The sequence below is a fragment of the Erigeron canadensis genome, chromosome 9 (assembly GCF_010389155.1).
Source record: "Erigeron canadensis isolate Cc75 chromosome 9, C_canadensis_v1, whole genome shotgun sequence".
Classification (NCBI taxonomy): domain Eukaryota; kingdom Viridiplantae; phylum Streptophyta; class Magnoliopsida; order Asterales; family Asteraceae; genus Erigeron; species Erigeron canadensis.
Genome location: NC_057769.1, coordinates 9818799 through 9837029, shown reverse-complemented (window position 1 = coordinate 9837029; position 18231 = coordinate 9818799). Strand labels below are relative to the sequence as shown.

The following is an 18231-nucleotide window of genomic DNA, read 5'->3' as shown; positions in this document are numbered from 1 at the left end:
TTTGATTTAGTAAGCAGTAAGCACAAAGGCATAAGGGTGTTGCTTTAGTTTCTCCCCGATCAGTTTCACCTAACTTTTAACCGTACTTTTTGTATTTGTTTATATCAATGATCACCTTAGTATTGGCATTCAGCTTCTTCTCTTAAGGTGCAATAAGTGTTTGTTTTGTTGAGCAAGTTCTACCTCTAAATATATTCCACTTGAGTGATTCATCTTGATTTTATTATCTTCTAGTTAGCTTTCTGATTATATAATTTCAATATTAGGAGTTGAGTAATCAGTTGTATCATGATGGTATAGATGTTATATAACTATATCCCAAATCCAAACTATATGAAGCACAAACAGTTATTGATTTGTAATTTTGTATATATTGTTGCTTTATTCATCTTGTACATGGTGCTCAGGACATTACAAGTGATTACTTGCAAAGTATGGTGTAAAAAACCTTTTTTTCCCCATTTTAAACCAGTTTTTGTTAGCCAAAAATATTAACTTAACTGTTTAAGATTAAATGAAACTTATACAGTTTGACATAAGATGCTTTAAACTGAGTACAACCAAAAGAAGCAGAACTATTAGCTGATAAGTTTCGGCACAAAGGAGCTAAAGTTGGCTCGTGTTAAATCTTCGCAGTCACTATTGAAAACTAGAAATCATGTTTATCCCATGTATAGACGTATAGTTGGGATCAGCATTAAGACTGATCAAGGAATAAATATTGGTAGAAGGGAAGGTTAGGTACTTAGGTCAACCTTCATATTTAGTAATAGATTTGGATTGTTTAATATCACAAACCGGTCAAATGAATTAAATTTTTTAAAAAAATACCTACATGGGAAATAGGTTAAACAGGACCTGTTTAGTAAGAACCTGTTACACTTGATGATCTCTTTTTTCACATCTTTTACATTTCTTCTCATACTTTGCTAGTGAGAAGGGCTCCTTTTTTATGAAATTTCCAAGAATTTGTACAGGTCGGTTTCATGATTATAGATCAAATGACTAAGAATCTTTAGAATTTAGATAGGGACTTTGATGAGCATGGAGTTTGTATAATGTATTAGACTACTAATCTCTTACCACCGCTTTAAAATTTCTGAGTTAAGTGAGGGCCTACAGAGTGTACTGTGTAGTAATGGGCATTGTTGTGCAGGGGTATTTGACTCTCTGGCATACCATTTTTGCTGTGGTTGCTTAAGTTTCTGGTTGGTATTTTCTGTTTGCATGGAGTAAAAGGGTGCAGGGGTACTTGCTCATATACTTGCTTAATAGGTGACTTTTGTAATGCAGAGCTGCTAAGAGTGAACGAGTTCTCAGCAGTGGGATTAATAGAGAATAGGGTCTTGAACTATTATTCTTGAAAATACCACATTATTCGTACTGAATTTACTATAACTAAAAGAACTTGCAGGAATTAAGGACTGGAAGTGGATAAAGAAACTCATTGGGTCTCGGAAACTCCTAGTATTCATTTCACATAGCGGTACTGTTAGGAATTCCCCTCCCGGTGAGTCCCTCTTCGCTAGTTGGGTAGAGTAGTGTGTATGGTACTTTAACTGGTCCAACCCTATTCTTCAGCCTTTTGTCATTGTTCATTGTTAGAATTCTATCTGCAGTCTGCTCGAGCTTCTTACCAAATCTCTCAAAAGCCTTTAAAGGTTCTGAATCGAAAGTCCACTCAGGGCACTCTCTTTGTCCAAGATAAACTTCATCTGACGAATGCCTTGACAATATCTCGATCAGCGCAACCCCAAGAAGCGTCTGCAGTTGGGGAGTGATGGTTTTCAAGAAAACATTATCAGGATTCTTTCTAAGTTCGTCATACTCGGGAGTATTTGGTTCGGGCATAAACCTACGACTTAGAGTTGGACGATTAGGCAGATAGCCGGCATAAGGGTACTGCCCATAGTTTAGAGCGGCATGAAGAGCAGAAGCCACCCATATGAATGTAGTACACATATCTATTAGTTCTTGACGAGAATCCATTTTAGGCCACCAGATCTCGTGTTTCTTGTCACCATGTCCCTCTTCTCGTAGTTCTTTCCACCATGATTGAAGTTCCTTGTCGTTTCTAATGATATCATCGTTCTTGTAGTAGAATTTACAGTAATCATCTACCCATGATTTGATGGCTGACCAAATCTCAAGCCCGTCAACTGCATATGGGTAATCCTGAATTAGTAGCCGAAGTCCATGAGAAGAATGTGAGTCTTCAACTGCCATTCCCCTGAGCGTTAGTTCACCAATAATTAGCTCTAACATATTAAACTAAACTTGCTAAAGTATATTGAACGATTTCTTCTTATATGCTTACCTTTTGACAAGATCCTTTGGGAGTGCTTGTTCAAGGAAGTTCCAATCCTTATACAACAAAGAAGACATTTCCATAGCATATTTTCCAGGAAATACCGTTAACTCAAGGATACCTCCACCATTGATCAGGATTTGCCTTGCAAAAGCGTTGATATTCATTGTATCTCGGAAATGAGGGTAGAGAAGCTTATATATTGGGTGGAGTACGCTTAGTTGCCTATTTGCAGAAATCACAAATGGCTCAACAACCGCATGTGTACACAACCTGTGAAGCATATTTGATAAAGTGTTACAAAATCTTCAAGCAAAGGGCGTGCTTTAAAGATTTCTTCATTGGTTAATTTACCAGTGACTAATGAGTTGATGAATCCCAGAATCGTTAACAGCCACGTAAGCTTTTGCCAACTGCCAAACCGAACCTTCTACTCCATTTTCAGACGGGGTGTACACATTGCTAATGCAACCAAGTTTATCTTCTTCAGGATGTGGCAAGCTAAGCTCAATTACTAATGGTTTTAGGGTTCCATCATTTTGTAACATAAGCAGAGTTCGTGAGGCGTAGATCTTGTTTTTAGTTTTGTTTATTCTCCTCAAGTATGGCATCAGTGTGTCATGATGATCTAGTATGAACAACTTATTTGCTTTTAATGCCTGAGGTAAGAGGTTTGAACAAATGCGGCTCTATTATGCCTGTTCACAAGTTCATTTTGATTCAAATAGATTTAGGAAAGATTGTACCTCGTCTACTTTTAAACCATGTAGGTTTTTCTCGATGTGGTGTGGTTTTATGGAACTGTTTTGTTTGCCATAGACTTTGACGTCCAACTTGCTTACAGGAGGGAACTCCTGCAAAATAAAGTCAAATTTTAACAACCAGGGGTTGTACATCAATTTGGTCTTGTTTTCCCTCTCTTTATCTCTTTAATCATCGAATAACACATGCACCATTAAAGGATTGTTTCATGACTCAAATCTGCGGTTTGCCTCTTATATGATTCAGGTTTCCACATGTATTGCTTGTTTAATCCTTCTTTCATACATGCTATATTCTCAACATCGACAATTATATATATGTCCGTTCTATGTAATCAGATATCCAGTAGGTAGAGTAATTACTTTCAGACGACAGATGTTAACAGGATTTATTCCGGCCAACATTTCTCTTGCAAATTCTTCATCTGTCCTCCATGCAGATTTGTCCTCTAAGAAGAAGAAACAATATCATGTGAAATGTTGCATATATATATATAGTGAGTTATATATGTAGAATTTGTGAACCTTTTATGACTTGTGGCTTTGGGTATTTTGCAATTCCAGTACTATCTGTTTCAAGCAGTATCTTTAGCATTTCAAAAGGAATGTATTGTTTAAGGTAATCAAGTAAAGGGCATTCAGGCAACTTAATTCCTCCTTCATAAAGCTTCATCATATCTTCAAACGAATCAAATTTGTTGGGAGTGTTGTCTATCCGGTCCAGAATCTCGGGGATCATCAATTGAAAAAGAGACTTTAGACCATAAGCAAGAAAATCAGACAACTTCAAATGTCCAAACCGTTCGTCTCTTGGAACATATATAGATAAGCTCTTTATTAACGGAAGCCTGCTCTCCGTTTTAAGATCTATCATATCGATCCAAGATAGTACATTAGTTTTCTCTTCTAACCTTTTATAAATTATGTTAAGAACTATTCTTCTAATGACCTGTTAATAGGGGTCGACCAGTTCTACCCCTACGAGGATACGGGTGCTCTGAAGAACCTCCAAGAATGGGGCGGATATTGTTATCACAATCTCCCAAATCGTTATAATATGCGTAATCATAAACCCTGTCCCATTCTTCAAGCATGCCATTTCCATTTCCTCTTTTAGTTTTCAGCTCTTCCTCTCTGTATGATTGTAAATATCTAGGAGTCTCGCTAGGAAGATATGCCTGGGACATCAATGTTATGTAAAAGAGCGTTATACAAGAGATTGGTATTCCAACATATATTCAATATTAATGAAAAGTTTATGTTAGATATCCAACTTAAAACAGGATACATACAGTATCTGTTGAAGTCGAGTTAAATACGTTATAAAGAACTTAATCTTTTATTATACTAAAGTACAGTTGCTATAATAACTTATAGACCAATCATAGCTCTCGATTTCTTATTGTTGACTTTTGTTTTCAATTTTGACTTTAATTTACACTTTTTTGTTTTCCATCACAAATTTACACTTTTTACCCAAAAATTTTAATATAATAAATAAATAATAATAGCTATTATATATCCAATAGAATAATTGATAATATTTATCCAATATAATAATAACTAATATATATCCAATAATATGTTCTATTATATATATATATAATTATTAATTATAAATAAATTAAATTTATTGTAATTATATTAAGATTTTAATAGTAATTGTATTATTTTTATTTTAATTTCAAGATATATCAAAAGACGGTTGAACTAATGACTTATTAACCAATTATATCGTTTGATTTCATCAAATTGACTCTCGTGATGTCATCATTAGTTTTTTACATAATTTTATTTAATTAATAAAAACAAATAACTAAAATAATTATTAAAGATGAGATGACAAAAAACACTACAACAAATTCCGTCCATATAGAAGTCTTTCAAATGATGAAGGAGGGTATATGCTTCAAATGTTCTTTTATTACATTAGTTTTTTTTCTGTTAGCTTAACATTTTTGGCAGTTGAATTGAACACTTAGTATCTACTTATATCTTCAACTTTGAACTTATAAACTTTTATGAATTACATATATTAATATCTAATATTAGTAATGTAGTAAGTCTCGTGTCCAGTGTTGGACATGGGTATAAAATCTAGTACTAATTTAAATAGTCGAGCAACCAAGATAATTTGACACTTATATTAACAAATCTAACATAGCAACCATAATTAAGAATTATTTAAAGTAACGCCTAAAATATTACGAATACTAAGAACTAAACTATACAAATATACAAAACAAAAGAGTTAAGTTTTGTTTGTCCCTTGAAAGTAGTATTAAATTTTTTGTATATGATAAAGTAGTGTACCTAGACATCTTGTAAAAGTAACGAAGTTAACTATATGCTTAACCAGTATATATCTAATCTTCGCTTTATAGTATACCAAAAGTCCAAAACGACTTCATTTTACAATCAAGGCACGTAAAAGGTTGTCGACAAAAATGAACTGATATTTTCATATATACGATTCAAACATGTTTAAAAAAGAACTCAAGTATGACTTCTTTGAGTTCTTCCTTACAGAACTTAGGTTTAGGATATACCTTGTTAGCAAAAAAAATGCGATCTTTTTTGTAACACTTTGTAGGATAAACCCACGAATTACACACAAAATGGACTCGGCCATGGCCATGAACATCTTCAAGGGTAAGCGTCTTAAGATAAAGCTCACTATGATGATGATTCTGGATAAGAAATGCCCCAGGAACATCCATATCTTCATCCCATTCGAATGTTACTTTATAGGATGATTCACCATTCGGCAAAGGGGAGATAGTAGTAATCCAGTCTTCCAACTTCGCAGGCTTTCCTATCTTCGCTTCTATAAGAATAAATCTGATGCTTAGAATTTTTTCAAGTTAAGGATTTAACCAAAGGGCTCTTAGCCTAATAGTCAAGGACTAAGCTGAAAATTTTCTTGAATTTTAGATGAATTAATTAGTGTAAATTTAATACAACTTTCGTATAGTTTTAGTTATGATCTCACTCAACTTATTATTTTTTTTCTCCGAACATTCAACCTGCATATGACATTAGGAAAAACTCTGCGTATAATGGTGAAGCCTTCCACGTACTCTAGACAACGAGATGTTGACTATGAGCCGTTACAAGTATTCTGAGGGAAAAACCCCAGGACTTGCCATCATTAAGGATCGAATACCTTGGGTAAAACCATGAGTGTCTTTGACCAGCTAGCCTGACCATCATTGGCCACTCAATGTGTATACTAAATTTTTTTTTGAACTGACTTAGAAAAAATGCTAATAGTAAATTATTGTAGTAACGAAAAGGCAAAAGTTTTGCTTTGATCAAGCATTTGCAAATCATAAGCCCTTTTCAAAGTTGTTTTGTATTGAAGTGAATTACATTTTGTATCAAGAATTTAAGATGAAATGCTTACACATATTTCAAAATTCAAGGTTGGCTTCCACATTTTTCACATTATAATTAAGACAAAGGGTAAAGTTATTTTGAGAAATTTATTTTACGAGAACTTTTGAGAACTTTTCAAATCAAGCCCAACCGATGATTGTTCTTTACATGAAAATTGATTTTTGACTGTTTCCTGAATAACTTATGTGTAATTTTTAAGTTTATAATTGTGCGGAGGCATGGATTATCATCCGTTAGATAAATATGTGATGATTTGGATTCTTGATTACATGTGCACGAATATTGCTATAATCACATGTATGATGTATCCAAGTGGATCACATGCAAATTTAAGTTAGTCGTTTTAATTTATATATTTAAAGATCTAAAAATACGTACGTGTTATTAGTTGATGTAATGATATATTATATGCCATTATGGCATGCATGAAACCACATCAATACAATATAAACATGAATAATAAGTAGAACCTGATGATTGATGACGATGTGCACTAACAATTTGTAATGTAACATGTTTTCCCAACAATTCGCAAAGTCGATCCAAAACAGATGCATTTAGATTGTTGATATCCAAGAAATTTTTCTTCATCAATACGACTTTTCCTGTGATCGTCTTCATTCGGCCAACGTCACCCACTGTCAAATTAAATTTGACAGTGTTAGTATTTTTTTTTTTATTTATTTTTTAACAATCACCTAGTAGTTAGCATTCAAGAATTGACATCTAATTGAGCAGTATTTTAATACGGTTTTAAAAGTTAAAAATGTACATCTAGATGCAAATAGCAGGGGCCAATCTATCTCGATTTTTTGGGTGCATGCTCTATCTATATGAGATACTTACACGAATTTGAAACCCTTTTGCAACCAGGTTCTTGATTAAAGAGTCCAAGACAAGAACATAAACCACATTTGTTAACCCAAAACAAAATTCGTGATACCCATACTTTGTAGGGTGGAATATATTGTTGCATTCTGAAAATGATATTAACAAGTACGATTTGTATTAATATCCTGTCAGTGTATTCAGCCCAAAATACGCAAATAATCCTCAACAGTTTGGAGTGTTTTCCATTGTATTATTTTCTGAATCGAGTGATTGATGTGATCGAATGTTTTTTTTTTCAATTCTGTAGCCATTTGCTATATGTATAGCATTTTGTTGCGGGTCTTAATCTAAACCAAAGAACTAATTAAGATGGGTCTCTTGAGAATGAACAATAATTGTGCCACTATTTTAGAATAAATTGATCAAGTCATTTTTGTTGTCACTAAAGAATAGGATCGTCAATAAAAACTTGGCATTAAGGTCTAAATGAAAATTGGAAACCCAAAAAGGAGTTTGCTAAATACAGCCATTAGGACTGTATTTAAGGTGCATAAATTATTTGTACATTTACCATAAAAATCAGGAGATGACGGGTTTTTAATATGGAAGATACAAGTTTTTTTTATACACGTTAAGGGGTGTATTTAATATTTCACAACCCAAAAAATATGTTTCTTTGTATGTCTTTTCGGATTCTTAATTAGCATCTATTTTTTTATTAAAATATCTTGTGTTGGAAACTTGTACTTTTGGCTTGTACCGTACATTTCCGATTTCTCCCCCAGGTCGTAAAGAGATCTGTTTATAGAACCGACTTTGCTTGCAAACTTAAATTTGAGGTATATGTATTAACACCTCTTGTTGCGTTAAGGGCCATGCCTCCACCCCCAATGAACGTTAGCTTGGACCAAATGATCGATGTAGTAGTGAACATTAGCAACTGATTATATGAATATCATAACTTCAGACAGACGAACTACACCAAAACAACACATCATGGAACATATTTTGAGACAGCTACTTATCTGGATTCAGTTATTCAGTATAACATTATCGGTTTTGAAACACAACTCATATAATCTGTTTTAATTTCTTCCTTTGACTACCTGAGTTTACTTGACTACTTGAATTTGTACCATAGCTATGGTGGCTGATAGTTTTGGGTCTTTGGGACACCTTGAAAAATCTTCTTACCATGATGCAAGTGATGAAACTGAAGCTGATTCTGTTAATTCTGATGGTGTTTCAGTTTACAAAAGGCGTTCTTATGAATTTATGTGTAACACCCCGAGCTAGGCTCGAAATATTTCCAAAAAGATATAGCGTATGCATGGAATTATCGTAGAATGAGTCTAAATGAATAAAAAGGGTCCGGTGAATCCCACCTCAATATAAAGTACAAAATGCACAATCAAAATATGGCTATCAATCCTAAGCATAAAGTAAAGCAATGGGCGAATGAATCCTTGATCCATAAAAGTCCATACCCGAGTCCAATATAAGTATCTATCAAACTTCACATCTAAGAATTTCTTGATTGAAAAGTGTACTAAACAAAGTCAACACTAGGTTGGTGAGTTCGTAGTAATGTTCACAAGGAACCATTGTCGATAGTCACAATGCCAAATCATAATAAGATCATATGGGGTAAAATAGTTATGTGTAAATAGTGAGCACAAGTGATGTAAATATCTAAATCACGTATCGTATGTATGCATGTGCCATGATGAACATCAAATGTAGGTAAGCCATGTCACATAAAGGGTTTGCGGGTAAAGCGCGTAAATAAGTATGCTTGTGTGTATCTCCGCACAAATAAATAAGTATGATTGCGTGTATATCCACACAAATAAATAAGTATGCTTGCGTGTATCTCCGCACAAATAAATAAGTATGCTTGCATGATCTCCGCACAAATAAATAAGTATGCTTGCATGTATCTCCGCACAAATAAGTAAGTATGCTTGTGTGTATCTCCGCACAAATAAATAAGTATGCTTGCGTGTATCTCCGCACAAATAAATAAGTAGGCTTGCGTGTTTGTCTCAATCACAAGTTCATCAACCATCCAAACCAACCAAACGATATGTACATACACTTAGGAGGATTCTACTTTCAACGGGTTCTTGATGCTTATATATAGGGTCACCCGCAGCCTTCCCACCACATCTCAAACTCTTTGAAGGCATAATCGACTTCCATGTATGCACAACTATCCTAATTAATTACAATATCACAACCATATGCGTAAACCACCAAGCAATCAATCAAAACCATCCATCAATCAAACAATCAATCAAAACCATTCATCAATGAGACAATCAATCAAACAATCAATCCGTAAATCAATAAGCCGTCAATCAAAACAAACAAACAATCAAACAAGCACGTATATGTACACTTTTCAGCCTGAATCTCAATTGAGTAGGGAGCTATGGAACTCACCTTGATCGGCAAAGAGAAGGTAAGGTTGAGTTATAAACGTCCAATCGTCCCGCGCCCACAACCTATTAATGTACATAACATGTTTACAAATCAAGACTTTACATATGGTTTTTAACTAGTTCATCTTGGTTCTGCTTTTGTTCATCTTGGTTCTGATTTGTTCATCTTGGTTGTCACTAGTTCATTTTGGTTATGATTAGTTCATCTTGGTTGTGACTAGTTCATCTTGGTTATGATTAGTTCATCTTGGTTGTGACTAGTTCATCTTGTTTAGTATTAATTCATCTTGGTTCTGGACTGTAATTAACGATCGTTAAAAACTAACGGATCTTGGTTCTAATTTGTTCATCTTGGTTCTGAACTGTTGTTAGAATTAGTCCTCAAAACTAACGACCATAAAAAACCTGCACCTATTTCGACCCAATATGCACCCAAGCTTCATTTTGACCTCAAAATCAATTAGGAGACACTTCCAAACTCTTTTCCAAGCATAAATGAACATAACCCACAATACAAATTCGAGATATAACATCAAAACTTGTCCAAATCCGTTCTTAACTCAAATAAAAGCCCTAAGAAACCCTAATTCGACCCAAACATCGTTTTGACCGTTTTGGAACCATTTAGAAGCCACTAATCATGTTACCAACACCTTTTGGATAAAATCCATCATCAAAACTCTTTCATTTTACAAATCCAAGACCAATATATACCTTAAAATCACTCAAAACCCTAATTTACCCAATTAATTCGGTTTGTGATGATTCTAATCCAATTGTTCATAGGGCTATTCATAATTAGACATAATTAAACATAAACCTTTTCCCTAATTTCGTTTTGTAAGGCCAATTTGTGCCCAATTCATCTTTGACCTGTTTTGACTTTTGACAAAAACCCTAATTGACTCAAAATCAGATTTTGGAGCTTGGATTCATTTTGGGAAGCTTGTATGGACATATTTAGACACAACCCACTTCAAAACTCAACTCATAACACTAACTTGATGCTTAAACTCGGATTTAACCTAGTTTACCCATTTTGTAACCCTAATTTTGACCCATTTCGGTTTTGACCTACAAATTGCACGCAAGAACACTTGGGTTTGACTAGAAACATGTTAATAAACATAAAATGATGAATTTGAGTGAAATGTAACTTACCAAAAATCACCACAATGCTCAAATCCGAAAATTGACCCGAATGGAAGAATTCTTGCACTTTGAAGATTCAATTTTTTGATATGTTGTTTAGAAGATGATGATGATTATTATTCTAGTTTTAAACTTGCTTCAATTTCAATAAAAGTGATAGAATCTAGAGAGAGAGAGAGGTATATATGTAAGTGTGTGTTCTTGGAAGGAATTTTAGAGAGAGAAATGGAAGAGTGGGTGAATGAATGGATAGGTGGAGTGGAAGAGTTGGGAGAGTGAGTGGGGATAAGGTTGGGTTGTCTTGGATGAGTCATGGGCGTGGGTAAGATCCACGGGTGACCCGTTCTCAATTATTAGTTAAATTTAATCGTTATCCTCGCATCGTCTAGTATCGTACCGTCAAATAAGTCATTAATTAAACTCATTAGTCAATTACAAGATCTGTTTTCCGGTTTTCATAAAACAGGTGTTTGTAAATGATCTTTTCAAACACACACACACACATAATGTGTGTGTTAAGTTAGAGTTTTAGATCAACCTTAAATTTTTACAATCACATTAAATTCGGAAGTTGTAACCATAGTAGATGATGGCAAATAGTCATATGATTTCGGATCGTAAACTCAAATTTTTGAAGTCTTCATGTTAATAATTAATAACTTATTATAAGTAATATAAGTAATAAGAGTTGAAGAATTGAGAAAGAAAAAAAAAATACAATTTTATTAATGAAAAAACGATTAATCAAACAAAGTTATAATGTGTTTTGTATCTATAAGTCAAAAGTTAGAGTTTAATTCTAAGTCTAATAAGAAAAGTAAATCTATATATAATTAAAAAAAACTAATTTAATAAAATTAATTAATTAAAAAGACACGTGTCGATCAAGGATTACGTCACTTGTCGTTTAAAGAACAATATAATTTTGTTTTAGTTTATTGGTAGATAACGCACAAAAGAACTTAAATGCTAAAAAAAATTTGGTTATAAATTGTTTATATATCTATAACTATATTAAAAGAGTAAGAATCCTAGCATTTTAAAGCTCTCTTCAAAATTAAACCTATTTTAAAACATTGCCACCTAGGATTACATCATATGTGTCATCTCCATAATTTTATACAATATTTATCTTATTTATATATGTCAAAAAAGAATTTAAATATTAAAATAAAGACTAACTAGCTAATTAACCCGGGTTCAACCCGGGCATATTTATAATAGTTTTTTAAAAGCGTATGATCATCCTGCTGAAGTTGCGACGAAATGGATTGTGTCTATTCTGAAATATCTATGTGATTATTTACTACAACATTTTTTAATTTTGATAAACAAATGCATATAGCTACCTTTAAACTTTTGTGTATCAAATATATTTGATGTACTTAGACAACAAACATTAATATATTTGATGATAATTTTTTAACTTAAACTTCTTAAATCAAGCTATTTATTTTTTTTTATATAAGATACCTAGCATGTAAATGTAGTTATATATTTTAAACTTCAAAATAATCTTTTTACTTGGAAATAAATAGAAAAATATCTATATTTATTAAAGTTTCATCAAGACTTAAATGTAAATTATAAAGTTATATGAAAAATTAATAAATTAATTAAGATAGCGTTAAGATAGATTAATTTTTTAAAAAACTAAAATGTTGCTAAAATTATCATTTTAAATATGATGTCATAATTTCTAAAAACATTTGTAAGAAAGATTGTGAGTTTGACACATAGAAAATTTTCTACAAAAATCTTCTGGAAACAATTCTCTTTTACTTATATAAGAGATATACAAAATTAAAAATATAATAGTTTAACTTTGGATATACGTAGGATTCCCTACAAGTACATTAAACTAAATAAAAACTTTATATACACATAATTATAAGAAATAATAACAAAATCAAATCCCGTATCAAAATTAAAGCACGTACATTAAAAAAAATAACATAACCAAATCTCATACCAAAACCAAAACAGGTATAAACTTAACATATATTTTTAAATTTGGAAAGCATTTATTTATCAAAAATTTGTGTTTTTATCCTTTTTCTTATTCCAAGTAATTTTCTTATTCGATGGGTGATAAACCATTTTCTTTTTATGTTTTATACGGGTTTTTAATATTAAAAATATTTACAATCTTTAATTTTTTTTCAACTTTTTTACCACGCGCACATCGTGCGGGTAAAAGACCTAGTTAATTATAAAAATTGAGATGACGTCCATGGGGAGGAGCAATATAGGGGTCAAAGTTTCTTAGTGAGTCAATTATAGTATTATGTCAAATTGTCAAATATATAAACTGAAAGTTAACAGTTTCACTAACTTTTATGAAGATTTGTTACTTTATTGGTTTTTCTAGACTCTAATTAGAGTAAGAAAATAAGTTGGGCCAAGACAAAGAGGGCATAAAATTTTAAAGAGAGGGCATCCTATATAAAGAGTCGATTTTGTATAATAAAACTTCCAATAACTGTCATATAAATTTAGCACTTATAGGGGCTAGTAACTCTCACTCTCACCATAATACATCCGCCCCTGTTGGTGAGAAACTTCCTTTTTAACCCCATTTACACTCTCAATAATCGTAACCAAATGAGAAACTTGTAGGGTGGTATGCAAAAAGGGGAAATGTTAGGTAAAACATGCAGTACCTATCTTAGGTGAAGCAGGGGGGATTATGTTAAATTCAGGGGACTATGTATGTTTATCAAATTTAAAGATTTAATTTGTAACTTCTTTTAAAATGACAGTACCTAACCTTAAGTAAAGTCTACAGTACGGATCATTTTCCCATGCAAAAAATATGGCCTTTATAATTGTAAACCAAAAGAAGAAATATGGTATGCACAAAATAATATAAGAAAATCAAACCTCGTCAAGAATTTAGATTCTTGTTTCTATCATTTGGTAATGTGAACAAGCACAGCTGAAGGTCCTTCAATTCTGTAGCTAGGATGGCCTTCTCTGCAAATACTTTTCAAACAAGATGGAAAAAAAAAAAAAGAAGAAAAAAGTAAGCATAAATACAAGTATGTCGCCAGACCAAATACCAATAAAAGGAGACTAATCATGTCATTTGTCTCTTTGGCTCTTAGAAGTGCTTATTTAACCTCATGTGCCTTAGCATGAATATCTGAGGAACCACTGTTAAATTTCTTTTTTACTTGTTTAATAGCATTTTCCTTAATTTCTACCACTTTCATGAGGTCAACAAATGAGTTCATAGCTAAATTGAGGGATTTCTGCACAAGTGCACAACAACCAATTTCAGGACATGCCGCAATATATCTTAAGAACCAGTCATGCTCAGAATCAAATACTACTTTTGCAACTTCTAATAATAGAAGATTGTAGTTTCTAGAGACAAGCCAATGTCTAATGAATTTGCAATTTAAGATGGCAAAATTAGCCAGGGTACTTATAAATGGTTTTTATACAAATTGTGTTTGATCTTAAACAGGTCTACTGCAAATATAAAAACAAAATCTACAGAGTCAAATGGGCAAATCAAGTTAAATGTAACCCGAGAATAGCCCAAACGCTATTCGGTAAACTCAACCAAGCAAATAGATAACATTACCCAAATTAACCGATTACCCAACCCGCCCTTTTTGCCAAGTCTAAGCTTTATCATGCAAAACAAATGATCTTGTGATAATGTCAGGTCCTGCAACATGCTAACTTTATATAATAAACACTTGAACGTTGTGCGGGTACACATCTCGTGCTAAATTATTTGTGTTAATTCCATATACGTTTAATTGAAAACAGTTCAATAATCCCCATGATGCGCATTTCAAATACCGTGTTTGTTTTTATTATTAACTTGTTCAGACCCGTCCAATGGACGGATAGTCTCAAAATAAATTAATCAAAGCTAAAAAATTAGAATTCAAATATATTAAATGGATATACCGAAATCAACTTGGAAATTTGCTAGCTGAATAGCCACTCCATCGCTCAAAATACTCTTAAAATTTTCCGTCCACTCACCATTGACCGAGCCATGTATGATAGTGCCCTGCAAATAGCAAAAAAACATGAAAAAAACTGGTAAGTTCTGTTAGTGTGTTTATATGTATTTAATCCAATTGTAAAAAATAAACCCCAAACAAACTAACCATAAAAATAGAATAAACATCTTTGCATACAAATCCAGGAAAATTATTCAGGATAAAAAAGGAACCCAACTAAGGACATTCCAAACGTCAATCAAATGATTTTATCGGTTAATGCAAGAAAGATAGGAAACAAATTGTTGATAAAAAAAAAAAAGAGTCGAGTCAAAAACCTTGCAAAGCCATCTTCTGTTGTGTTAAATCCTAAACATAACGTGGATTAAAGGTTTTTATCTAAATGTATTATTTAAAATTGATATCATGCTTTTCATAAGATCCGAAGTATATTTGTCATACACAAACTAAAATGATGAATTGTTCCACCATGCTAAATAATCATGCTAAAACACTCAACATTATCTCAATATGTAGCATTTTCCCCTGATAGAATAACAACAGCTAAAAAATTACACCATTAATGAGCTAGTTTCAAAACAGATTCAAAATAATCATAGTCGATATATTTAAATAATCATAACTTTACTCATAGCAAAATTCGACTTTTTATCTAAAAGTTAGAAAGATATAATCATAGATCTTAAGTATACACCATTAATGAGGTACTTTCAAAACGATATCAAAATAATCAAAGTCAATATATTAAAGTAATCAGAAACCTACTCATAGCAAATTTAGACTTTATACCTTAAAGGTTATAGAAAGATATAATCGTAAATCCTAAGAGTTAATATAAGTTATAAATACAAAATTTAGTATATATTATTTAGATTAGTTAAGTCATATATCACAACTTAATCAATACGAAAGTTAAAGAAGAAACATATGAAAATTAATTCCATATTACACTTTTTTTCAACTTTAGTTAAATAAAAAATTTACAGTTTCTTATATTCTAAAAGTGTAAACTATATAATTTGAAAAGTACATACCAATTCATCAACAAAGACCATCTTATAGAAAGATACAATCGTAAATCTTAAGTATACACCATTAATGAGCTACGTTCAAAACGATATCAAAATAATCAAAGTCAATATATTAAAGTAATCAGAAACCTACTCATAACAAATTTAGACTTTATATCTAAAAGGTTATAGAAAAATATAATCGTAAATCCTAAGAGTTAATATAGGTTACAAATACAAAATTTAGTTTATAATATTTAGATTAGTTAAGTCATATATCACAACTTAATCAATACGAAAGCTAAAGAAGAAACATATAAAAATTAACTCCATGTGAATTTGATTCTTGTTTACCCTTTTTTTTTTTAACTTTAATTAAATAAAAAATTTACAGTTTCTTATATTCTAAAAGTGTAAACTATATAATTTGAAAAATACATACCAATTCATTAACAAATACCATCTTATAGAAAGATATAATCATAAATCATAAGTATACACCATAAATGAGCTACTTTTAAAACGATATCAAAATAATCAAAGTCAATATATTAAAATAATAATAATGATTAATTATGTGCAAAGTATATACAAAGAAAAACCCTTTTGTAGTTGATCATAGCTTCTTTTTTTGTTGTCGTACATGAGTTATATTATAGATTACCAATAAAACCGAAAAGTTTAAATTAATTATTTTTAAATTGGGTGAAATTTTAAAGAGTTAATTACAGAAATCGTCCCTGTCGTGGACTGTCACTTGCAGCTTTCATCCCTAACTTTCAAAAATTACAGTTTTAGTCCAAAAAACTTTGTCTTGTCAACACTTTTGGTCCTGAGTAATAACGTCCGTTTTAAAAACCATCACGTGACAGCCACGTGATGGGTATAATGGTCTTTTTTTTAAACAGGACCAAAAGTGTGAACTTTTCCTTACCATAGGACCAAAAGTGTAATTAAATCTAAAATCATCATCTTCATCAATAACTTTTGCAGAGTTACACCTAAATAGATTATACATCTGACCACACCAATATATCTAGCAACAATTAAACCCAAATTTGCAAATGTATAAAAATTTTATATATACATAATCATTCACTATACACATTTAAACTAGGAACATCAAATAAAATCATTTGTCTCTATCTATAAATCTACAGATTTCTACATCTAAATCTATCATACATATACATAATATGAATCCCATTTCCTAGATCCCTTCAAAAAACAATGATAAATATACACCATTATATCTATATAGAGATCTAGGGTGGTGGTGGTGGTAGTGGTGGCAGCGAATCTAGGGTGGTGATAGTCGGAGATTGCATGCGGTGGTGGACAGAGATTCACAGTGGTGTGAAGCTACTGTGCTAGTGGCTACAATGGTAACACCAATCGCCTACATTAAATAAAACAACCCCCACCGTTGGTGGTCACAATGGTTGTGGTGATTTTCGACCATATTCCGATCGATCCAACACAATCTAGATCCAGATCCGACCACCACCCACCTATACCCACTTAGGCACCAGTAAAGTTGTTGCCGGAAAAAAAAAAACTTTAGGTGGCAGTATGTGTTGACTGTAGAGAGAGAGAGAGGAAAACATAAAGAGAGTGGCTATGTTGATGTTGATTGAGGTGAAAGCATGATAACCATGTTTTTGAGAATAGAATATATAGGTCCTTTAATTTTGAAGGGGGGATGCAGTTGAGGTTTGAGATGTGTTTATGTATACATCATTACATGTATATATCTCAAATATGGGTTTGATGCTTATTATAGATGGAATTTTTTTTGAACATAAATAATTGTTGTTTGTTAGGGAAGTAATCTTTACACTTTAGTGTATGAATTAATGTGTTTGATTTTTGGGTTATGTTTAAAAAAAAAGAATGGAATGAAAGATTTGTTGATGAATGATGATGATAGATAGATAGATAGATATGGGTTTAGCTGGGAAAATCAATATTTTTGTTTTTTGGTGTAGGAAAAAAAAGAAAAAAAATTTTTGACTAAAAATGTAACAATTGAAAGAATGAAATGACAAAAATACCCATCACATGGCTGGCACGTGATGGGATCTTAAACAGACGTTATTACTTAGGACTAAAAGTGTTGACAGGACAAAGTTTTTTGGACTAAAACTGTAATTTATTAAACTTAGGGATGAAAGCTGCAAGTAAAGGTTCACGACAGGGACGATTTATGTAATTAATTCAACTTTAAATTTGTGATGGAAAACCAAGAAATGTAAATTAATTATTTTTAAGTGTAAATTCGTGATGGAAAACCAAAAAGTATAATTAATTATTTTTAAATTAGGTTAAAGTGTAAATTGG

At 31.9% G+C, this 18231-nt stretch overlaps 1 protein-coding gene across 1 annotated transcript; it reads right to left on the bottom strand.

Annotated features, from left to right (window-relative positions):
• Positions 1-1476: 1476 nt before the first annotated feature.
• LOC122583170 (probable linoleate 9S-lipoxygenase 5) lies at positions 1477-7089 on the bottom strand. The gene is made up of 9 exons (XM_043755597.1): positions 6939-7089; positions 5619-5896; positions 4019-4247; positions 3595-3936; positions 3433-3518; positions 3055-3162; positions 2663-2967; positions 2318-2581; positions 1477-2230 (listed from the first exon to the last, which is right to left on the bottom strand). The coding sequence occupies exons 1-9, from the start codon at positions 7087-7089 to the stop codon at positions 1477-1479; spliced, it is 2517 nt and encodes an 838-aa protein (XP_043611532.1).
• Positions 7090-18231: the final 11142 nt, after the last annotated feature.

Excerpts from the sequence above, each read along its gene's own strand:
- LOC122583170 (XM_043755597.1), bottom strand. The coding sequence starts at position 7,089 with ATGAAGACGATCACAGGAAAAGTCGTATTGATGAAGAAAAATTTCTTG. Across the intron at positions 5,897-6,938 it reads ACATCGTCATCAATCATCAG|AAGCGAAGATAGGAAAGCCT; the intron begins GTTCTACTTATT and ends TTATTCTTATAG. Across the intron at positions 2,968-3,054 it reads ATGGTTTAAAAGTAGACGAG|GCATTAAAAGCAAATAAGTT; the intron begins GTACAATCTTTC and ends CTCTTACCTCAG.